This window comes from Terrapene carolina, unplaced genomic scaffold (genome assembly GCF_002925995.2).
Source record: "Terrapene carolina triunguis isolate 2854851 unplaced genomic scaffold, T_m_triunguis-2.0 Scaffold231, whole genome shotgun sequence".
Classification (NCBI taxonomy): Eukaryota; Metazoa; Chordata; order Testudines; family Emydidae; genus Terrapene; species Terrapene triunguis.
Window position 1 is genome coordinate 20,088,031 of NW_020664582.1, and position 23,100 is coordinate 20,111,130.

The 23,100-nt window shown below is 44.0% G+C and overlaps 1 protein-coding gene across 3 annotated transcripts in view; it reads left to right on the forward strand.

Moving 5' to 3' along the window:
* The first annotated feature begins 13,068 nt into the window (after positions 1-13,068).
* PITPNA (phosphatidylinositol transfer protein alpha) overlaps positions 13,069-23,100 on the forward strand; it is a 44,701-nt gene continuing 34,669 nt past the window's right edge. For 2 of the 3 annotated variants that reach the window (XM_024194385.1, XM_024194387.1), the window contains exons 1-2: positions 13,069-13,175; positions 19,043-19,073. In XM_024194385.1, coding sequence (XP_024050153.1) covers positions 13,156-13,175; positions 19,043-19,073 — 51 coding nt within the window. In that variant the 5' untranslated portion in view covers positions 13,069-13,155. The remainder of the gene's footprint in view (positions 13,176-19,042; positions 19,074-23,100) is intronic. The other variant, XM_024194386.2, reaches the window with a different exon arrangement.

Here is a 23,100-nt window from a genome sequence, read left to right on the forward strand (position 1 = left end):
GAAGAAGTGGGTTGTAGCCCACGAAAGCTTATGCTCTAATAAATTTGTTAGTCTCTAAGATGCCACAAGTACTCCTGGTCTTTTTTAGAATATTTAATATTGTAAAGGGCTCAGATACCATGGTGGTGATTGTGGTATAAGTGCTGAGAAACAAGAGACCTTTATGTCTATGTAAAGGTCTAACCGGACAACCAAAATATTCCCACCCCTACAATGGTGAATATAGTCCTTACCTGTATATCATGGAAATGTATTCTGCCAGGACACTTCCTACCTAACATGTTTTGTTCATGGGCAGCTTAATTTATGATAGCATGTTTCCTTAACAGCAGAATGAGTTTAATGAGGTATTTGTCCTCAGTGTGTCCAGCGGCATGATCCAGAGAAGAAACCCTAATACATGTGCGCAGCTCCTTTAAATGCATTAATGTTGAAATTCTGGCAAATAAATTGCATCAATTTCATAATCTCCAATTGCTAGAAAAGTTTTCTAGCATTCAGATGCTTTCTGTGCATCACTCACAACTCCACGCACTTCCAATCCAAAAGAGACAGCTCATCTCATCAGTGTATGTCCCCTGTATGTCTGGAAACAGAAGACTGGACCACAGCTGGTCTGCAAATGCTTGTTGCTATGATGTGGCTGCCTCTGAGAGTCTGTGTTTAAGAGGTGCCTGCATAGAAAGTGTGCATGCATTGTGGGGTGGCTCCTGGCATTGATAGGGGTACTTTTTTGCATATGATTGGTCTTTTTTATTTAGGATTCTGAAAATCAAAAGCTGTATGGAAAACAGGCCTTAATCTATAACTGGTTGGCCAGTGGCTATTTGCAGAAAACAAAGGCAAACTTTGCTGAGAGTTTCATTCTGACCTAAACACTTTTGCAGTAATTAATATAACCGCCCCCAGCATAGTGAGCCTCTACTCCACAGGTCTTTTAGAGGAAAACTGCAAAATAATGAGACTATAATTAAAACAACATCAGTAAAGTAGAAAGCTTCCATTTTGACAAGCTGACTAGTTTAGGAGACAGAATACAGAGACAAACATTGGAATGCAGGACAAAGCAGATACTTACAATATTTTTGTAGCTACACTTTCAGTGATACTTTCCTGGCTGCCTGTATCCACATGAATCTGTATTCCAATCTGGAAGTGCAGTGTTATTAATATGAATTTATTAATCTACATCACTAGATAAGTGTTTCTGCTGGGAAGTGGCAGTAAAACAGGACCTTTCAATGAAAACTTCACAACATTCACTTCTGTGGAACTAACTGAAACAGTGACTGCTTTTATAGATACATATTCTTATCTACCCCATCTCTGTGCTCACTTCAACACCCATTGTCCTGCACTCCACCTAATCCTTTTCTTTCTGTTGTCCTTCCCCCCCCCCCCCCCCCCAATTCTTGGAACAACTTCCCATGTGCCAAGCAAACCTCCCTTTACTTCCTCTAAATCCACTTCTCTTCACCTTGAAGCATTAATCCCCTCCCAGTGCTGTGGTCATTCCTCTTTGCCTTTTGTATTTGTCTGAGTTATACCATATGTTCCTTGGGGCAGGGTCTGTGTCATCTTATGTGTTTGTAAAGTGATGTGTATTCTTACAGTACTCTAAATAATAAATATGGTATTAAACTAATCACTATAGTCTTTTTGAGGCTGAGTATCATAAAGGTACCACCTTGATCTCTTGGGGGGAGGGGCAGGAGATGTAAGCATAGACATTACACAATACCTTCTGCCAAATGGCTTGTACTGCAGTTTAACCAAAGAGCCACTTGTCCATCCTCTCTGTCAAGCTAATGAAAAAACACCAGACTTCAAATGCAAAAAGCCCCACCCCAAAGCCAACTATTAAGGCCAAAACCGGGAATTAGAACCCCAATTTCTTTCCCCACCCAGAAACATGAAAGAATCTTGTTTAGCAATAATTTGTGAAATTTGCATCAGACTGAGCCTGGTGCTGTTGGGTGCATTTCTGCTCAAGGTACCATTTTTCAGATCAGACGCAGACTTGGTCCTGACCTCCGTGTAAGTGAGATGACAACTTTTGCAAGAGTATGCATTGTTAACCCCAGTACTTTTGCAAAATTCTAGCTCTGGCAATTCTTTCTGTCTGTATTCCCCTATGTTGAAATAGGATACAGGTTAAATACAAGACAATTGGGGGTGTGTATGTGTTTTCTCTCATTGAATGCCAAATCCTTATTGGGACTAATGCCTTCTTGAAGGAAATGGGAAATGTAGTTCACACCTTTACTGCTATATGTTCTTAAAAAGAATAAGTATTTGGGTACTTTTTAATTAAAATCAAAATAAACTGTTACTATGTGGGACAATTTTCTGTATAGCTGATGTAACAAAGCCCTGTACTTTAGAAGGCTGGTACCTTCATAAATAAAAAGTCTGCATGCATTTTTTTTTTTTAATTTAACATCATAAACTTGGCTTCTATAGAAGATATTCTAAATTATAACTTTATTTCACTGGGCCTGGCTGCAGGATGGGGTCATGGTTTTGGCATAAATAGGTGGACTTTAAGAATAGTTACTGAAAGCCAGCCCATGTCCCAGCTTGCAGACTTTTTAGCACAATAATACTTTCTTACTTTAGGGGGAAGACTGGGATTGGGTTCAAAACTAGAATAATCTGAGGGATGTGTAAGTATCTACTCTTTTTTTTAAAATGGGATCCTGCCCTTCTACCATTTGTGACTGTGTGATATAGAAGGTTGCTGTTGTCAAGATGATTCCTGAGCTAATGGCTGAGTTTTGGGTTAAAGTGTTGTGTGCTGGAGGGTGTGAGGATAGCTCATGCAGACTAATCTGCAGCAGTATCTCTTGAGTTTGTAGGAACTCAAGTCTCTCCTGCCAAGTAGAAGAATCCATCTGGGCTTTAGAGTGGCCAGAACTTTGTTTGCCTCACCCCATGCTCTGACTTTGCTCTGGTACTGCTCTCCCCAAGTTCTCATGTAAAAGGATTTCTTAGCACTGCTTTGATCCCAGTTTTAACTGCCAAAATCTCCACACACACATTCGTTGTGTTTACTTGAAGCTTTTGTAAGTCTGTATCACTACTTTGGAAGCCTAATGTGGTTAGGTAAATTAGTATACGTTGTGTGTGGTTCTTGTAGTCTTTATTAAGATGTTTAAAAAAGTGAACGGTACAGAGTTTAAACGTAGAAGTTTCTGGTTATCAGGGAATAATGTACAGATTATCAAGGGGTGTGAAGTTCGGATGGTATAAGGAATACATAATCTACAGTATCCCCGATTGGTGGTAAAAGGTTAATGGGTCAAAGTACAGACATTGAGATATGAGGGTATGATGATCATATAATGGCTATGTTCAGGTGTGGAATATAATGAGTGGATACGATGATGAGGATGGATTGACCCTCATTTGGTGAGATTTAATGTTCAGTGAGTTTGTTTCAACGGAAAAAGTCTCTTGGTCCCTTTCTCATAGTCGATGCACGATGTCGCTCTGGCTCACGCCTCCTGGTACTGTCGGTGGCCGGTGATGTATTCTGTGTAGATGTCCCTGGACCATCGGATGGTGTCTGAGACCATGAGGCGCCAAATGAGCCGTGTGTAGTGGTGACTGATCCCACAGGTCCGCAGCACACGCTCATTGCAGGGATCCCAGGCGCCCAGGGCTCCGACAATCAGGGCGTCCATCTGCACTTCGTAGCCCTTCGCTCTCAGGGTGTCGTCCAGGGGAGCGTACTTTTCCAGCTTACGAGCGCGGGCTTCACAAAAGGCCGGGGTTAGTACATACAAGTTTTGAGCACACAGGAGGCTGGTTTTATGTTAAGTTTCTTCTAGGTAACTTCCAACTACGACTATGGTAGGTAATAGATTTCCCCACCAGGTTGAAATAAGATGACCCTATTGTAGCTGCAGGGAGAGGAAAGCATGATCTCTTTTGGAAGAAAGGTATGGCCTGTTACCATACACTATATTTATTTTTTTCCAAACTAGACTTTAGATATTTACCAGTTCATTTTAATGTAGCAGCTGGGTGGTGACTGTGTGAGAGGAATGCAATGATTTGAAGTTTGCTTCATAATTTGAAGGTGTCACTGCTGTTGCAGGCCCTTTGAAAGGTCCAGAGGCTTGGCCTACATTACAGGGTTAGGTCAAATTTAGCCGCGTTAGGTCGATTTAAAAATGAATGCATCCACACAACCAACCCTGTTCCGTCGACCTAAAGGGCTCTTAAAATTGACTTCTGTACTCCTCCCTGGTGAGGGGAGTAGCACTAAAATCGACTTTGCTGGATCTAATTTGGGGTAGTGCGGACGCAAATCTACGGTATTGGCCTTCGGGAGCTATCCCAGAGTGCTCCACTATGACTGCTCTGGACAGCACTTTGAACGCTGATACACTAGCCAGGTGCACAGGAAAATCCCAGGAACTTCTGCATTTCATTTCCTGTTTGGTCAGTGTGGTGAACGCAGCAGCACAGGTGACCATGCAGTCCCCCCAGAATCATAGGGGGCGTGTAGAAATATTCTACGCTTCATCATCTTTGTCCCTGAGGTTATCGCAGATTAGAAGGCAAAAAAACCATACTCGCGATGACATGATTTCCGAGCTCATGCAGTCCTCCCGCACTGGTAGGGCACAGTTTAATACATGAAGGCATTCAGTGGCAGAGGCCAGGAAAGAATTAAGTGAGCGTGAAGAGTGGTGGCAGGACACGATGCGGAGGCTAATGGGGGAGCAAACGGACATGATCAAGAGTCTGTTGGAGCTGCAGGAAAGGCAACAACAGCCCAGACCCCCCCCCTGCATCCACTGTATAATTGCCTACCCTCCTCCCCATGTTCCATAGCCTCCTCACCCAGATGCCCAAGAATGGGGGGGAGGAGGGCTCTAGGCACCCAGCCACTCCACTACAGAGGATGGCCCAAGCAATAGAAGGCTGTCATTCAAACAGTTTGATTTTTAGTGTGGCTACTATAAGCAATGTGGCCTTGTCCTTCCCTCCTCCCCCACCCCACCCGGGCTACTTTGTCCATTATCTCTCTCTTTCTTTGTTAATTTAAAAAAAAAAAATGCATAGTTTCAAAACAATAGTTACTTTATTTTGAAGGGGGGAGCGTGGGTGGCTTACAGGGAATTAAAATCAACAACGGGGGCGGGTTTGCATCAAGGAGAAACACACACAACTGTCACACCGAAGCCTGGTCAGTCATGAAACTGGTTTTCAAAGCCTTTCTGATGCGCAGCGTGCCTTGCTGTGCTCTTCTAATCGCCCTGGTGTCTGGCATGAAACGATTGTCTGCCGTTGCTTTCATGGAGGGAGGGGCGACTGACATGTACCCAAAACCACCCATGACAATGTTTTTGCCCCATCAGGAATTGGGAGCTTAACCCAGAATTCCAATGGGCAGCGGAGACTGTGGGAACTGTGGGATAGCTACCCACAGTGCACCGCTCCATAAGTAGATCCTAGCCACAGGAGTGAGGACACACTCCGCCAACTTAATGCACTTAGTGTGGACATACGCAATCGACTGTATAAAACAGATTTGTAAAAATAGACTTCTATAAAATCGACCTAATTTCGTAGTGTAGACATACCTCAAGATAAGGACAATTTACCAAATTGATTAAAGGTCCAATTTGCTAATCTTAAAACAACAACCCTGCCTATAAGACTCTAAGATGGGGTTTTTGCTTCACTGCAGCCCAGATGTCTGAAGTAATAAGTCCTTCTACTACACCCCTAACTTCCATACAAGGTTAGCCCCTGTGAGAGGGCTTTGATGCCTCAACAATAATCCCTCTGGCCACTTGAGGAGTGATAGGGGCTAGGACTCCCTTTTTAAGGCCAAACTTCTTCATCCTGAAAGACTGTGGTTCTAATCATAGAACTGGAAGAGACCTTGAGAGGTCATCTAGTCCAGTCCCCTGCACTCAAGGCAGGATTAAGTATTATCTAGACCATCCCTGACAGGTGTTTTTCTAACCTGATCTTAAAAATCTCCAATGAGGGAGATGCCACAACCTCCCTAGGCAATTTATTCCAGTGCTTAACTACTCTAACAGGAAGTTTTTCCTAATGTCCAACCTAAACTGGCCTTGCTGCAATTTAAGCCCATTGCTTCTTGTCCTATCCTCAGAGATTAAGAATATGTTTTCTCCCCCCTCTTTGTAACAAACTTTTATGTACTTGAAAACTGTTATGTCCCCTCTGTCTTCTCCAGACTAAACAAACCCCATTTTTTCAATCTTCCCTCATAGGTCATGTTCTCTAGATCTTTAATAATTTTTGTTGCTCGTCTCTGGCCTTTCTACAATTTGTCCACATCTTTCCTGAAATGTGGTGCCCAGAACTGGACACAGTGCTCCAGTTGAGGCCTAATCAGCACGGAGTAGAGTGGAAGAATTACTTCTTGTGTCTTGCTTACAATACTCCTGCTAATACATCCCAGAATGATGTTTGCTTTTTTCCCCAAGAGTGTTATACTGTTGACTCATACAGTAACTCCTTGCTTAACGTTGTAATTATGTTCCTGAAAAATGCAACTTTAAACCAAATGATGTTAAGCGAATCCAATTTCCCCATAAGAATTAATGTAAATGAGGGGGGGTTAGGTTCCAGGGAAATTTTTTTCACCAGACAAAACACTTATATATATATATATATATATATACACACACACACACAGTGTAAGTTTTAAACAAACAATTTAATACTGTACAGAGCAATGGTGATTGTGAAGCTTGGTTGAGGTGGTGAAGTCAGAGGGTGGGATATTTCCCAGGGAATGCCTTACTGCTGAATGATGAACTAGCATTTGGCTGAGCCCTCAAGGGTTAACATGTTGTTAATGCAGCCTCTCATTCTACAAGACAGCACAAATGGAGGGAGGGGAGACAACATGGCAGACAGAGACAGAGGCACATCCTGTGTGTGTGTGAGAGAGAGAGCTGTGCATAGCCCCTTTAAGTACACTGACACCCACTCTAAGTACATTGCCTTTTTAAGTAGATCAGCAAGTTGAGACAGCAGCTGCTGCCAGCAAGCTCCCGCCGTCCTGAGCCCTGTCATGTCTCCTTCCCTCCCCCCCGCTCTATGGAGAGGGGTAAGTGGGGGGCAGGAGCAGGAGGGAGGGGGACACCCTGACATTAGCATCCCTCTTTCCCCCCACCCACCGTGCAGCAAGCAGGAGGCTCCAAGGAGCAGCTCCAAGGCAGAGGGCAGGAGCAGCACATTGCAGTGGGGGGGAGGGACAGCTCAACTGTGGCAATTTGATAGCCTGCTAGGCGGCTGCCATACAGGAAACTTAGGGGAGCAGGGAGCTGATGGGGGGACTGCCAGTCCACCCTGGTTCCAAGCTCCCACCAGCTAGCTCCAACGGGCTGCTCTTTCTGCAAGCGCTGGACAAAGCAGGCAGCTGCCAAACAACGGTATAAGAGAGCATTGTGCAACTTTAAATGAGCATGTTCTCGAATTGATCAGCAACTTAACTATGTTAACTGGGATGATGTTAAGTGAGGAGTTACTGTATTTAGCTTGTGATCCACTATGACCCCCAGATCTCTTTCCGCAGTACTCCTTCCCAGGCACTCATTTCCCATTTTGTATGTGTGCAACTGATTGTTCCTTCCTAAGTGGAGCACTTTGCATTTGTCCTTACTGAATTTCATCCTATTTACTTCAGATCATTTCTCCAGTTTGTCCAGATCATTTTGAATTTTAATCCTATCCTCCAAATCACTTGCATCCCCTCCCAGCTTGGTATCATCCGCAAACTTTGTAAGTGTATGCTCTATGCCATTATCTAAATCATTGATGAAGATATTGAACAGAACCAGAACCGATCCCTGCAGGACCCCACTCGTTATGCCCTTCCAGCATGACTGTGAACCACTGATAACTACTCTCTGGGGATCATTTTTTCAACCAGTTATGCACCCACCTTATAGTAGCTCCATCTAGGTTGTATTTCCCTAGTTTGTTTATGAGACAGTCATGTGAGACAGTATCAAAAGCCTTACTAAAGTCAAGATATACCACATCTATTGCTTCCCCTATCCACAAGGCTTGTTACCCTGTCAAAGAAAGCTATCAGGTTGGTTTGACACTATTTGTTCTTGACAAATCCACGCTGACTGTTACTTATTCACCTCATTATTTTCTAGGTGTTTGCAAATTGATTTCTTAATGATCATTGAAGATCTCCTGGTTAAGCCAGGGTGGTCTCTTGCCATACTTCCTATCTTTCCTACGCAGTGGGATAGTTTGCTCTTGTGCCCTTAATAATGTCTCTTTGAAAAACTGCCAACGGTCTTCAATTGTTCTTCCCCTTAGACTTGCTTCCCATTGGATTTTACCAACCAACTCCCTGGATTTGCTAAAGTCTGCCTTCTTGAAATCCATTGGCTTTACTGTGCTGTTCTCCCTCCTACCATTCCTTTGAATCATGAATTCTACCATTTCATGATCACTTTCAACCACATTGCCTTCCACTTTCAAATTCTCCACCCGTTCCTCCCTATTTGTCAAAATCAGCTCTAGAACAGCCTTCCCCCTAGTAGCTTTCTCCACTTCTGAAATAAAAAATTGTCTCCAATACTTTCCAAGAATTTGTTGGATAATCTGTGCCGTGCTGTGTTATTTTCCCAGCAGATGTCTGGGTAGTCTAAGTCCCCCATCACCACCAAGTACTGTGCTTTGGATAATACTGAGTGATTATAAAAAGCAGGGGAAATGGGAAGGCTCTCTGGGCTCAGACTGCAAGGTGAAGGACCCTTTCTCCCTTCAAACACACATGCCTTCTCAATACTTTTATGTCCCCCCATCCTCAGTCCCACCCCCCAGGGTTGGCTTCCTCTTTTTGTTTTTGCACGTCCCCTTTCAGAGGTACTGTGAGATACTAGTGCCTGAGTTGTAGCCCTGTGCCTCAAGGCATTAGATAGTACCGCTGAAGTAATTGTTCTTGCAGTAGGCATATCCAAGTAGGGCTTCTTCCTTGGAGCTTGATGGATGAGAGGTCTCTTGAAATTAGGATTTATGCAGTGATCAATGCTCTTCTTCATTTCCTTGCTGGGAGAGGTATGGTTACTCTTTTTTGAAGTCTTATTATCCAGGGAAACAGTAAAAGTGACTGAGGCTGTCTGTAACAGAGGCTGATGTGTGGGGCAGGGGGAGAGCAGATCTCTTGTGAGCTAGGGTATGCTCCATTACTATCAGTTTAAATCTAGCCTTCCTGTCCTTCTTGGATCTGGCCTGAAAATCCCAACAGACCTTGTGTTTGGCAGGATTGTAGGAGTGCCTCAATCCCAGCAGGCAGCTGGAGTGTTCATCACTGTGGGGAAAGGACCTGTGGCAAGTCTCAGCCTTAAACCCTGCATCTTGGACATAATTATACTCTAACACAGAAAATCAGGGAAGAGAACCCCACTTCTCCCCCACCCCAACTAACACAAAGTTAAATAAAGGTAGACTATAAATAAAATAAAGTAACTACTCAAACAAATACAATAATTTACATGTTAAGATGGGGAGCTGAATACAGCAGGCAGTAGAACTCTCTTCATGAACTGCAGGTGGTTGAGAAGAAACTGATTGGTGGTGGGCTCATATGTGCCCTTGTTCAGAGCATGATGCACTGTTCCATGAAGCCATTAGCCTGCAAATACTACTTTGCAGTCACTGGTTGAGAATGCACAGGTGTATGCACATCCTACAGTGGAACACCTATAGGGACACTATACTCAAAAGAAGCACATTCCAATAACTACACCAGTGTGGGGAAAACTTGCTCAGTGCCTCCCTTTCTTCCAGGTTAACTCCATGACCATTTTAGCCATTACACCCAGGTAACTGCACAACCAGGCCTCTCCCCTGACAACCCTTCTCAATGCCCGCACATCAAAGTACCCACTAACCCTATTACAGAACAGAAACTCATGGATAGGCTCAGGGACAGTTCTCCTAAGGAATAACATTACAGATAGACTCTGGGAAATAAAATGTTTCTCATCAATTTACACTAAATAACCAAGGTCAAGCTCTTGTTTCAAAAAGGGTTTTAATGAATCAAACATAACTATTATTGATAATGATAGCTTTGTCATTGCAGAAGCAGCCTCTAGCCTAACATTTTTATGAGATTAAAATGATTCTCTGTGCTAGTGGTCAGGTTCTGACTACCCTGATCATGTCAGTTAGGCACCTAACTCCCTTTGTGGATCTGGCAGTTGGTACGTGGTTGCTTAACATGGAGTTTTCACAGTGACTATTACAGTGTTGACAACTCTTAGGATATTTGCAGGTTTTCTTAACTCACCAGCTATTGGGAATGTGAGTATCTCAGCATTCATTTAAATAAAAAAAGTTTCTAGCCCTCTTGGTTGTGGAGACATGCTGGAAAAACATGACCCCAAGTCAGGAGCGTCGCCAGCTTTTCTGCCACCCTAGGCGGAAGAAAGTCCCGCCCCAAAATGCCGCCCCCCACAGAGGTGGCAGAAGGTCCCACCGCCGAAATACCGACGCGGTCGCCGCCCCCCAAATTGTAGTGCCCCAGGCAACCTAGGTCGCCTAATGGGTTGCACTGGCCCTGCCCCAAGTGTAACTTAAAAGCTCAAAACCCAGAAGGCAAATAATACCCAGAGTTTGGCTTACCCTCCCCCCAAGTGTGAAGATTTCTTGGGCCTTTTTTTGGTTGAATGCTTGGGGTTACTGATACTGCAGCTAACATGATACTAAAAGATTACATACAGAAGCAAAGAGTTCTCTACAGTTCTGTAGGACTCTACAGAAGAGAGTTCTACTGCTTGCTGATTACATACATATTGCTGAGCTCTGTGACTTTATCCTCACGCACAATTATTTCAAATTTGGTGACAATATATACCTCCAGACCAGTGGCACCGCTATGGGCACCCGCATGGCCCCACAATATGCCAATATTTTTATGGCTGACCTGGAACAACGCTTCCTCAGCTCTCGTCCACTCATGCCCCTTCTCTACCTACGCTATATTGATGACATCTTCATCATCTGGACCCATGGGAAAGAGACCCTGGAAGAATTCCACCATGATTTCAACAGCTTCCACCCCACCATCAACCTCAGCCTGGACCAATCTACACGGGAGGTCCACTTCCTAGACACCACCGTACAAATAAGCGATGGCCACATTAACACCACCCTATACCGAAAACCCACCGACCGCTATGCCTACCTTCATGCCTCCAGCTTCCACCCCGGTCACACCACACGATCCATCGTCTACAGCCAAGCACTGAGGTACAATCGCATCTGCTCCAACCCCTCAGACAGAGACCAACACCTACAAGATCTTCACCAAGCATTCTCAAAACTACAATACCCACACAAGGAAATAAAGAAACAAATCAACAGAGCCAGACGTGTACCCAGAAGCCTCCTGCTACAAGACAGGCCCAGAAGAGAAACCAACAGAACTCCACTGGCCATCACCTACAGTCCTCAGCTTAAACCTCTCCAACGCATCATCAGTGATCTACAACCCATCCTGGACAATGATCCCTCACTTTCACAGACCTTGGGAGGCAGGCCAGTCCTCGCCCACAGACAACCCGCCAACCTTAAGCATATTCTCACCAGCAACCACGCACCGCACCATAACAACTCTAACTCAGGAACCAACCCATGCAACAAACCTCGATGCCAACTCTGCCCACATATCTACACCAGCAACACCATCACAGGACCTAACCAGATCAGCTACAACATCACCGGCTCATTCACCTGCACGTCCACCAATGTTATATATGCCATCATATGCCAGCAATGCCCCTCTGCTATGTACATTGGCCAAACTGGACAGTCACTACGCAAGAGGATAAATGGACACAAGTCAGATATCAGGAATGGCAATATACAAAAACCTGTAGGAGAACACTTCAACCTCCCTGGCCACACAATAGCAGATGTAAAGGTAGCCATCTTACAGCAAAAAAACTTCAGGACCAGACTCCAAAGAGAAACTGCTGAGCTCCAGTTCATTTGCAAATTTGACACCATCAGATCAGGATTAAACAAAGACTGTGAATGGCTATCCAACTACAGAAGCAGTTTCTCCTCCCTTGGTGTTCACACCTCAACTGCTAGCAGAGCACCTCACCCTCCCTGATTGAACTAACCTCGTTATCTCCACACTGATTTATACCTGCCTCTAGAGATTTCCATTACTTGCATCTGAAGAAGTGAGGTTCTTACCCACGAAAGCTTATGCTCCCAATACTTCTGTTAGTCTCAAAGGTGCCACAGGACCCTCTGTTGCTTTTTACAGATTCAGACTAACACGGCTACCCCTCTGATACTTGATACAGAAGCAAGTTACTCTTTCCAAAGTTATCCTAATTGCTGTTTTTACAATACTTAATGACCAGGGAGGCAGGAACCAGGCTGTGCGCCAGCTGAGCTGGGAGGGACAGGCAGGAGCGGGAAGGGCCATACTTGTCAATAGGGCTGCCCCCTCGGAGGCGCAGAAAACTGGGCTACGCAGGCTACTAGGGAGTGCCCTGGCACATGTCCCAGCACAGCCACCTCGCCCCAGGGAAGTTGGGTGGGGCCAGCCCTGGCCCTGAGGGGAACAACCTGTCCCTGGTTAACCTAGAGTTGATCCTGACCTCAGACTCCGGCTTCCATCTCTGTCAGTAGCCGCCGCGCGTCCTTCTGGGCTGAGCGACGCCTGGCCAGGCCAAGCCCTGCGGCAGGCCACGAGCATGTGGCCTTGGCCAAGGGCCTATCAGGGCAAAGCGACACCCTGGGGTGCGGCTGGCGCTCGAGCTTCGACTCCCGCGCTCAGAGCCCAGGCGCGAGACGGTTGCTCGGCGGCCCTCGACTGTGAGCCAGCCTTCCTTCCCGCCTACCCAGGCGCCGCCCTGCGCACATGCGCGTTGGACACTAGCCACGACTGGCCCTTTAAGGTTGGCTGTGAGTGGGCGGGGCACTGCGGAGGCTCGCGCCTCCACGCGATGATGAGGGCAGTACGTTTGCGTGCCACCGTGACGCAGTGGTTGCCGCAGAAACGCTCCGCTCCCCCCGCGCGGTGCGGTTCGCAGTGGAGCTGCCGGGAGGCGCCTGTCACCTTCAGCGCGAGCCGGAGCGGGCGGGAGACGCTGCGGCGGCGGGGCCGCCATGGTGCTAATCAAGGAGTAGTGAGTGCGGGCCGCGGAGCCGGGCGGGCGCCGCGCTGCGCTGAACGCGCGTCCCGAGCGCGGGCTGTAGGGAGGCCGGGGGGAAGGGGAGCCGGCGTCAGCCCCCCGGGTGGCTGCGGGGCCGCGTCAGGTCCCTGCCCCCATGTCCGCGAGTCCAGGTGCCGGTTAGCGGTGAGGCCGGGGCAGGGGGCGGCCAGCGCGGCTAGCTTGGGGCAGGGTGAGGGGCGCTGTGCTCAGCGCCCCCGGCTTGGTGCGTCCCTCCTGGCTGGCCCGGCAGCGCGTCGGGGTCCCTGCCGCGGCCAGCGGCCAGTGCCAGGCCTCTCTGCCGGCGCTCGCTGACTCGCGGGTCGCTCCGGCATCCCAGGCGGGAGACTCCGTTTCTTTCCCGTTGCCTTGGCCTTTCCTCGCCCGCTGGGGCGGCGCTGGCCTCAGAGCAGGGCCCGTGGATGGAGGCGAAAGGGGGCTCTGAGGGGGAAATGCCGGTGGACGCTGCTCCGCGCTTTGCTGCGCTCATGACACTGGCAGGGAAGCTTCAGGGAGCCCCAGTGATGTAATACACCTGCGTGACGCCGACCCTTCAGACGTGTCCGCGTGTGTGTGTGTGTGTGTGAGCGAGTGTGAATCTGGGGACAGTTCACTATAACTGCACGAGTGCTGCAGCTCTCGGGGAGCGGGGTAAGGTGAAGGTCACTAAATCAGTACAGATTTTGTTTTCTTGCTGGATGGATATTTGAGTCTTTAACACTCTAGGTCCCTTTGAGATATATGCTGTAGAGCTGAGAGGAGCTTAAATTCATGAGACTGTTGAAGACAATAGACAGGTCCTGCAGCTGTAATATAAGCAGCAGAATGAGCGATCCAGCATTGGCCTGTTGAGAGAGCCCCTCTCCCTACAGGTTTCGGAGTGGTAGCCGTGTTAGTCTGTATCAGCAAAAACAAGGAGGAGTCCTTGTGGCACCTTAGTCTGCAAGGTGTCACAAGGGCTCCTCTCTCTACAGTGACTCTGATTTGACCATTTCTCTGTCATCAGGAGAGCTTCTACCGTTCCAATACTTTTTGGATTAACTCTGAAAACTTTGAATTGTTTTTTTTCCCCTTGGTCTTGAATATGTCAAGCTAATTGTTTCTAGTATGTTTCTCCTGATGGTGCAAGTTTTCCCTCAATGGTAACCTCTCTGCACCATCTTTAGCTTTTCTTAATTAGAGATGATTGAGTGTTCCTGAACTGAGTTGTGATTTCCCACAGTACAGATGACTGTCATTGCTATTTGGGTAGCTCTATTAAAATGCTATCAGTGAACTCTGTTCTGTCCAAGACACAAAGGAAGCCTTACGGTCAGGCCAGTGTACCATCTTGTCCTCTATCCCATCTCTGACAGTGGTTGCAACCAGATGCTTCAGCGGAAGTGTAAGAAAAAGAATCCATGTACTGGACTCAAATAATAAACTGCTTATAGGGACAGTTTCTTTTTTACCTACTATCAAAGGTTGGCTTATACCTGAAGTATGAGGGTTTACAAGCCTTCTCTTTTCAATCTTGTAAATGTAGATATTCTCATTAGTCCAGATCCTCAGAAGTCAATGGGAGTTAGGTGCTTAAATATCTTTGAGGATCTGGGCCATTATCCATGTAAATAACTAATCTGTTTTAGAATCCAGCTAAGGTCTTGGCTTCTTTCTTGTGGTAATGAATTCAGCAGACTACTTATACTTTGCTGTCTTTTTTTAAATCCTGCCTTTCAGTTTAATTGAATGGCCCTTCTTTTTGTATCATTAGAGGGGGGAAATGGAGCACCCAGTTACCTTCTTCAGTCCATTAATTGTTTTATATACCCCAATCATACCTGTTCTTATTTGTTTGCTCTATAAACCAAACAAGCGATCTTTTCAATCTCTCATCATGTGAAACTTTCCCTGGCCCCTCTAGCTTTTGTTACCCATCGGTACCACCTGTTTTTTGTGACATCCTTTTTGAGATAGGGTGACTGGGACCAAACGTAGCATTTTTCCATCCCATTCCTTATACATCCTAGCATTTTTCAGTCCCATTCCTTATACATCCTAACATTTTGAGTACTCTTTTGACTGCTGCTACATGTTGATGATCCACTGTAATGCTCACATCTCTTCCCTGAGTAATTACAACTAACTTAGAAGCTAGTAATGTGACTGAATTGTTCAAATTATTCCTTTCAGTATACATTACTTTCCATTTTCAACACTATATTAAATCTGTCACTGTCCTGCCTATTCAGTTATCTTTAAGTTCCTTTCATGGTCTTTGCAGTCGTTTTTAGTCTTGACTAAGCTTAATTCATGCCACTGCAAATTTTTGCCTCCTCACCACTTCCCCCCATATCTGGATAATAAATATATGTGTAACACTTGTCTTGTTAAGGAATGTCGGGATACTCTGGTGTCAGCTCTTTGCAATGTTTAAAACTGACCACTTACTCTACTTTGTTTTTTATCACTTAGCCAGTTTCTAATTTATCATAGTACTTTACCTCACGCCTCATACTAATTTCCTTAATAGATCTCATGAGGGGCTTTATCCAAGATTTTTTTGGAAGGCCGGATAATCAGTTTTTCTTTAGACACACTTTTGTTGACATGCTCACAGAATTTTAGTTGGTTTGAAAGACAAGTTTTCCTCTTACAGAAGCTGCACTGGCTTATCCCTATTTATGTGCATCTATATGTTTCATAATTCTGCTTAATTATTTCAGTCAATTTACCTTGTACTGAAGTAAAGCTCATCTGTTTGATCATCCCACCATTACTCCAGTAGGTATTTTAAAGATAAGTACAACATTTGCTTCCCTCCACTCCTCTGATGTAAGAACTGATTTTAAAGAGATTGCACTGCTAATAAAAATATTCAGTCATTTAATTCTTAACATTTTCCTGACCTCTTGGGTATGTAACATCTGGGTCTAGTGCCTTGTGCTTTAATTGATCATTTTGTTTCAGTAGTTCTTTTTTTGATACCTCAGTCTTTGACAGCACTTCTCTATTACCTGAAAAGAGTAGGTTGGAACAGATAGCTCCTCAGCATCCTTTGTGGTGAGGAGTAATGCCAGGAAATCACTTTACTTCTCTACAATGTCCTCTTCTCCTTAATTGTTCCCTTTTCTCCCTGACAAAACAGCAGATCCATAGACTGTCACAAGCTTTCTGCTATAGCTATAAAATAATTTCTTGTTGGTCTTTCTTATGTCTTTGGCTATTAGCTCTTAAAATTTCCTCGTACCACTTCAAATTTCCTTTCTACTTTTACCTGCCATAGTGTGGTTGATTTCACTGAGGTTGGATTTCTGTTTAGTAAAGAATACAGATTTGGCTTGAAAAACCTCTTGAACCTTGCTATTCAATCATGGCATGGTGGGTTTCTTCGTTCATGATTCCTTTTTTAGAAGGGGGGAATGTATGCTCTTTGACTGTTATGGTTGATCAATCTAAGGATTTTAGCTTAGTTTGTTTTGACCTTTTGGATCTTTTTGACTAGTATCATCACTTTTTAGAAACCCCTTTTGAGTTTTGTCACTGTGCTAATTTTTGGTACAATGCCTCCCCCAAGGATGTTACACTTAATAGTGACCACAGTATATAATTACTTAGTGGCTAAACTGTGGTTACAACTTGAATTAACTCCTGCATGCAACTTAAGACTTAGTCAAGGATAGTCTGTTATGTTCCAAGAAGCAAACTTTTAAAGTAATAAATTGCTTCTTTATATGGGTAGCTGGAATCATACACTATTCCTACTTTATTGGATTTAGTTGCCTCTTTGGTGTCCTTCAACATTGTGCACTCAATATGCTTTTCCTGATCCGGAGGCTGGTGGTATTACCTTGCTAGTATATTTATGACTTTTGATTTTTATACATTACGTTTTTTACTGTACAGGTCTTCTCCATTCAGATTACTGGATTCTTTGGCATATTTTAGGTATAAAGCTATTCCTCCACCTTTGACCTATTCTGGCTTCCTGTATAGTTTATACTCAGGTATTATTGTCCCAGGTCATAATTAAGGGTGGTGGGGTTTTTTTGTGTGTGGTCATCTCATCGTATTTCAGTAATGCTTATTATGTCAAGCTCCTATTCCATTACCAGGCAATTCTAGTTCATCTATCTTTGTTTTGAAGTTTCTTTCATTGCTATATAGATATCTGTAGTTTCTATTTTTGACCATATCCCTATTTGTATTTAACTCCTTAATTTGGTGCTCTATTATATTCTGGAAAATACTTCTGTGACCTTAATCGGTCCGTGCTTCAGGTCAGCTGTCATTTTTGTTTTATCCTTTACTGAATGCAGAGTTATCTTTATATTAGTCACTACCCAAAAGCTCTTACAATCTGAATAGAAAGAGCACTCAGGCTAGCAAGAGAGTGCATTGGGAGACCCAGAGGATGGTCTGAATTTGGAGCACAGCCCTTTTTCTTTAAGCACCTAACGTATAGGTGACTGTGCTTTTACTGAAGCGAGCTGGTATTGGTGGGCATCCTGGAAGGAGGAATTAGAATAAAGAGTGGGTGGGCAAGGGAGGGAATTCCAGGTGTAGTCAGCAGTTCTGTGGAAATTGTGACCACAGCAGGAAACCTCAGACCCCCTTCAGATTTCCCTTGATTACTGGTCTCTATGCTTTTTGCAGGTTATTCTATTCTTTGCTCTAGATCCCTTAAGTGTTATTCCCACCAACCTGAACACCGTTGGGGAGCTGGCAAATGTTGAGTTGAATATTTATTAGTATAGAGGGAACAAAAGAACTAATAAGGAGGCTGTGAAATCTAGTGGATAGAGCATTGGACCAGGGCTCAAAAACCTGGGTTCTAGTCTTAACTGTGCCACAAGACTGCTGGGTGACCTCGGGCAAGTCTCTTTAATCTCACCTTGCCTCAGTTTCCCCATCTGTAAAATGAGGATGAAGACACTGGCTGACCTTTTTTGTAAAGCTCTTTGAGATCTACTGATGAAAAGTGCTATATAAGAGCTTATTCTGATTATTTTATTTGTTAGTTATTGTGATACTTGCTCATGACCCATGAAGAGAGGGACTATGGGGGAGGAATTGGGAAGCCAGCTCTCTCAGTGAGGCTTGTTCACTTATTACGCTTTTATTACCACATTTACCAGATCTTACAACCCAATTAGAGTTGAGCCTGATCAGTTTTTCCATAGGAGACCTCCCAGGAAACCAGAGGGTACAACAGGAAGTGGTGTTTGTGATTGTAATGGTCACTCTTCCTTCAGCATTGAAACAATGCTCTAGCAGTGGCACATGGTGTGCTGTACTGGAGTAGCTCTCTACTGGATGAGACAAAACCAGGGTCCTTGCTGCTTTATTAGAAAGCCTGTGAAATGTCTTGCGAGGATAAGGGGCTGGAATGTATTTAGATAATTACACTGTCTCTCTAAATACCTCTCCTCAATATAGTCTGCTATATCTAGGACCTTTATTTACTTCTTGGCAAACTATTGTCTAGTGTTTACTGTACACTGTTAAACAGCTTCTGGAATTCAGTGGTGGGTGAAGTGATGTGTGATTTATAAAGTACTCTGAGAAGATAGCGCTTATGTTTATACAAAGATCGCTATTAGGCTATTTCACTTACATTTATGGATTTGGTATTAGGCCGTTTTTTGAGTTACCTAACCAATGGAAGGCAGCAAGCACTGGGAAAGACACTGTGGTAGGTTAGAAGGAAACTGGTATATCACGCAGATAAACCCAAGCTAGCAAAGTTCTGGAGGCAGCCAGGAACAAGTGTTGCTATGTCTGCAGTGTGAAACATTTGTGTGTTCTAAGTGGTGCAAGTTACAAGGGCTGCAGTTCATTTCCTGTTTTGTGTTCTCTTGCAGTCGTGTCATTCTGCCTGTGTCTGTGGAGGAGGTAAGTCCTTTTCCTGCCGCTTCCTTTTCAGGTCTTTTGTTTAAACAAAACAATGTTTAAGCTTATGATTGACCAGCCAACAAAAGTCAGGAAATGCAAGAAAGAAATGCATCCACCTTCAGGATTATCATGAAACTGTATGATCCAATGATTAAGACTGAGGACTGGGAGTCAGATTTGTGTATCCAGCTCTTCTGCTGACTCAGTTTGTGATTTTAGGCAAATCATTTAACTTATCTGTACCTGGGTTTCCCATCTTCTCTAAAATGAGGCTAATGATATTGTCCCTCCTCCTGTAAAGTGCTTTCAGATCCATGAATTACAACTCCTAGAGAAGTTAATGATAAACTTGGATTTGCCAGATTGTTCCAAAGCACAACTTCCTTCTTTGTTTAATATAATCATTTTTCTTTTAAGGTGAGGGAACTTTAATAAATCTCTGAGGTTCCTTTTAATCTGGGTTTGTCTACAGTACAAAATTTAATTGTGTTAAAACGTTTTACCTAATAATGTTAAACATTCAGTGCAGATGAGGACTGTTGTGTTTAAAATTGTCAGTTTGTTATGGTCAATCCTGTTGTCTACCATATGGTTAACCATGACCAACTGTTGTGATTTTTAAACCTCACAGTACAAGAAATGTTCAGTCAAGTTAGTTTAATTTGATTGAAAACACACTCAACATCTTTGTAGACAGTGTAACACATTTCAGATTAAGGGCATGTCTACATGGGAAAACTTTTCCAGTTAAAGCTACGTAAGCTCATGGGTGAATTTAAACTAATAGGGGGGTTATACTGGTATAACTCCCTGGGTTGACATTTTTATTCTGGAATAACAGTTGCTTGCTTGCTGGTTTAGCTTATGTCACTTTGGAAGGGGTTTAAGTTAACCCAAAAAAAGTTTGGTTAAGTTAGTCTGAAATAATAGTGTATATCGGTTTAAATTCACACCATAGTTTATACCAGTATAACTTTCCTGTGTAGACAGTCCCTAAGTCTTCCACCTAGGGCAAATCTACATTACAAAATTAAGTTGACCTAAGTTACGTCGACATACAGCCGCCACAGTAATTGAAATGGTTTTACACATCCACACTATGCTCTTTGTGTCGGCCACGTGTCGGCAGCATGCATCCTCACCAGGAGCGCTTGCACTGATTTAACTGCCAGTGTGAGGCATTGTGGGACGGCTTCTGAAAGGCAGCAACAGTCAACGTAAGCAATGCATCCTACATCGACCTAACTACATCGATTTAAGCGCTACGCCTCTCATTTAAGTGGGTGAGTTACATCAGTGGGAGCTACATTTTAGTGTAGATGCTTACAGTTAGGTCGATGTAAGCTACCTTACATCGACCTAACTTTGTAATGTAGACCAGACCCTAGACTACAACTTGCTGAGTTCAAATGAAGTATTAAACTGTGTTTGTGTAGGTGTTAAAAGGATTTTCAATCTTGTTAATCTAAATCAATTGAGTTAATTTAGGAAAAATCCACCCCCCTGAGAGATGTAGCTATATCACCTAACCTCCAGTGTAGACAGTGCTAGGTCAAAAGAAGATTTTTAGGGAGGTGGATTAATTACAGCAATGAGAGATCCCCTCTCATTGCTGTAGTGAGAGTCTACATTGAAGTGCCACAGTGGCGCAGCTGTGCGTCTGTAGCGTTTTAAATGTAGACGTACCCTTAACTGAAAAACACACCTTTTTGCCCAGGTAGACAAAGCCTCAGGCCTTGTCTAGTTTAGGATTTTAGGTGTGATGTTAGCATAAATGTGTGCTACTACATCTTCAATCCTAGTCTAGACAGGGTATCGGCATTTAACATCATGTTAGTAGACAAGCACTGAGTGGCAGCTCATGAGTTATTGTCGCTCAGGTAAATGCTGAAGCCGTGAACTGGCTCTCAGGTATACAGCAGCATAGTATTATGGCTCTATTCACACTGTGAAAAATGGCCCTTGACTGACAATGATTGTTTGAGTGGGTCCTTCTGTTTTTCATTCCCTTCGCCTGCCCTCACAGCCCCACAGTAATGTTGAAAATGGCTTAATTGTAGTTGAGACAAATCCCTTCTCCAAGAACATGATTACTGGAACAGTGCTGAATGCAGTTTTGTCCTGTCTGTTCTAGCAGTTAAATCACTGTCAGCACTAGCTAAAGTGACCCACTGAGACATCCATTGTCAAACTTGTTATGCTCCCAATGTAGATTGGGGGCTGGGTGCATGGTGAAATGCACAAGGTATGTGAGTGATACATGTCTACCTATGAATAGTATGTTAACGTTTAGCCTTGACATTGTGCTCACACAGTTAGACTGTCTCTAGCCCAAAAACAATAATAGTCTAATGGACCAAGAGAAGACATTCCTCATTGGGAAGGAATAACTTGCATTTTAAACAAATAATTATTGCTATGAACTTGTAGTATCTAGGCATCATGGAACTCAAGGAGGTGAAATTAATTGAGGGTGAATAAAGAAAGCAAGCCTTCTTGGTTTTGAAAATTCGTATCTAATTATTTTCAAATGTATTTCCTGGGCCAAACACGTACTTTGCTTTTTCTTGGAAGACTGCAAGTCTGCATGGGGAACTCCCTTTGGATGTAAACCATATTTCTAAACAAAATAGCTAGGTTACATTAAAAAAAAAAAAAAAAACCTTAAAATTCCTAAAGCACTGCATCCATGTTATAGACTAATAGCAGCGAAAATTTGAAGTCCCCCTCTCATTTAATCCAACTCAGAGTGAACACTGTATCTACACTTCATAGAACTTGCAGCTGAGCGGGTCTTTTCCAGATCTTGTAAAAATTACATTCCACTTTTTGGCTTTGTTTATATTAAGTTTTAACGGGTGTAGGAGATGGAATTCTGAGAATAGGTGTTTATAATGGATATGCTGATCTGATTATTTCTTCACTGGCCATTAGACAGCTGTGGAGAACTAACTGGTTCTGCTCCCTGGACTTCTATCTTCTGACACTGCACCCCTCTTTTATCTTCCCTCCCTCCTTGTGCTCTCAACATCACTTCTCTATAGAGAAATTCTGCCAGGGAATAAATGCTTTTCCAGAGACCTACCTTCACATTCACAAAGTGGCCAAGGAGTTGGAGCGAAAATGACTCCAGCCTCAAAGCGTGTCAGTAGCAGATGCTTCACCAGGCCTGGGCCCCTCTCGGGATATATTTCTCTGTTGCTGCCTCACTAGAAACCTTTCGTTTGAAATGTCAAGGTCCAGGGTTTACTTTACTTTCTAATGCCTTTTGATGAGAGAGCTGTGAGCACCATGCTCTTTGTAGGTTTCCTTTCTCTGAATGAAACAGCTACAGGTTTGGAGAGGCACATGCTCTGGGTTTTGCTTGAATACCCAATGAAGAACTGGCTCACTGGAGCAGCCCCATCCATTTGGTCACTACTATAATAAATCCAACCATTTTAGTGCTCTTGTGCTCCTCTCTGATCTTGACCATAACTCTCTGGGGCTGAATGTAGCACATTCCTTTTAAATATGGCTGGTAGTAAAAGAACAGAATTGTTGCCCTCTAGTAGCTTTTTTCCCCGCTCCAGGCTAAAGCAGCATCGTGTTAGTCTCTTCTCCCTAAAGACCAGCCCAAGAGGGTACACATTTCTCTTCTCTTCTTCCCCCCCCCCCCCCATATGCATATTTTGGCCATGTGGTCAAATGGGGTGATGCTTTGCGTTCACAGTGTTTTCTGGTCCTTCAGTTGAGAGCTGGTCACAGCAGGCGAAAATAGTTCAAGCAGTTTACAAAAGAAAGAAAAAAGTCTGTCTGAACTAATAAATGGTGAGCAGAATCGTCCTCTATTGCTCTCTTCCTGGGTGACATCTGTGCAAGGTAAAGCTGTTGAAGTCTTTGAAATCCTGCCTCTGTGAAAGGCAGTTGGCACGTGACTGCCCCTAGAATGTTGCCTCAACATTTGGCATCTTATTCCCAAACTGAAGAGCACTCAGAAAATCAACAGAAGTGGTCAGGGGCAGAGAGAATGAGTTATAGGGAAGAT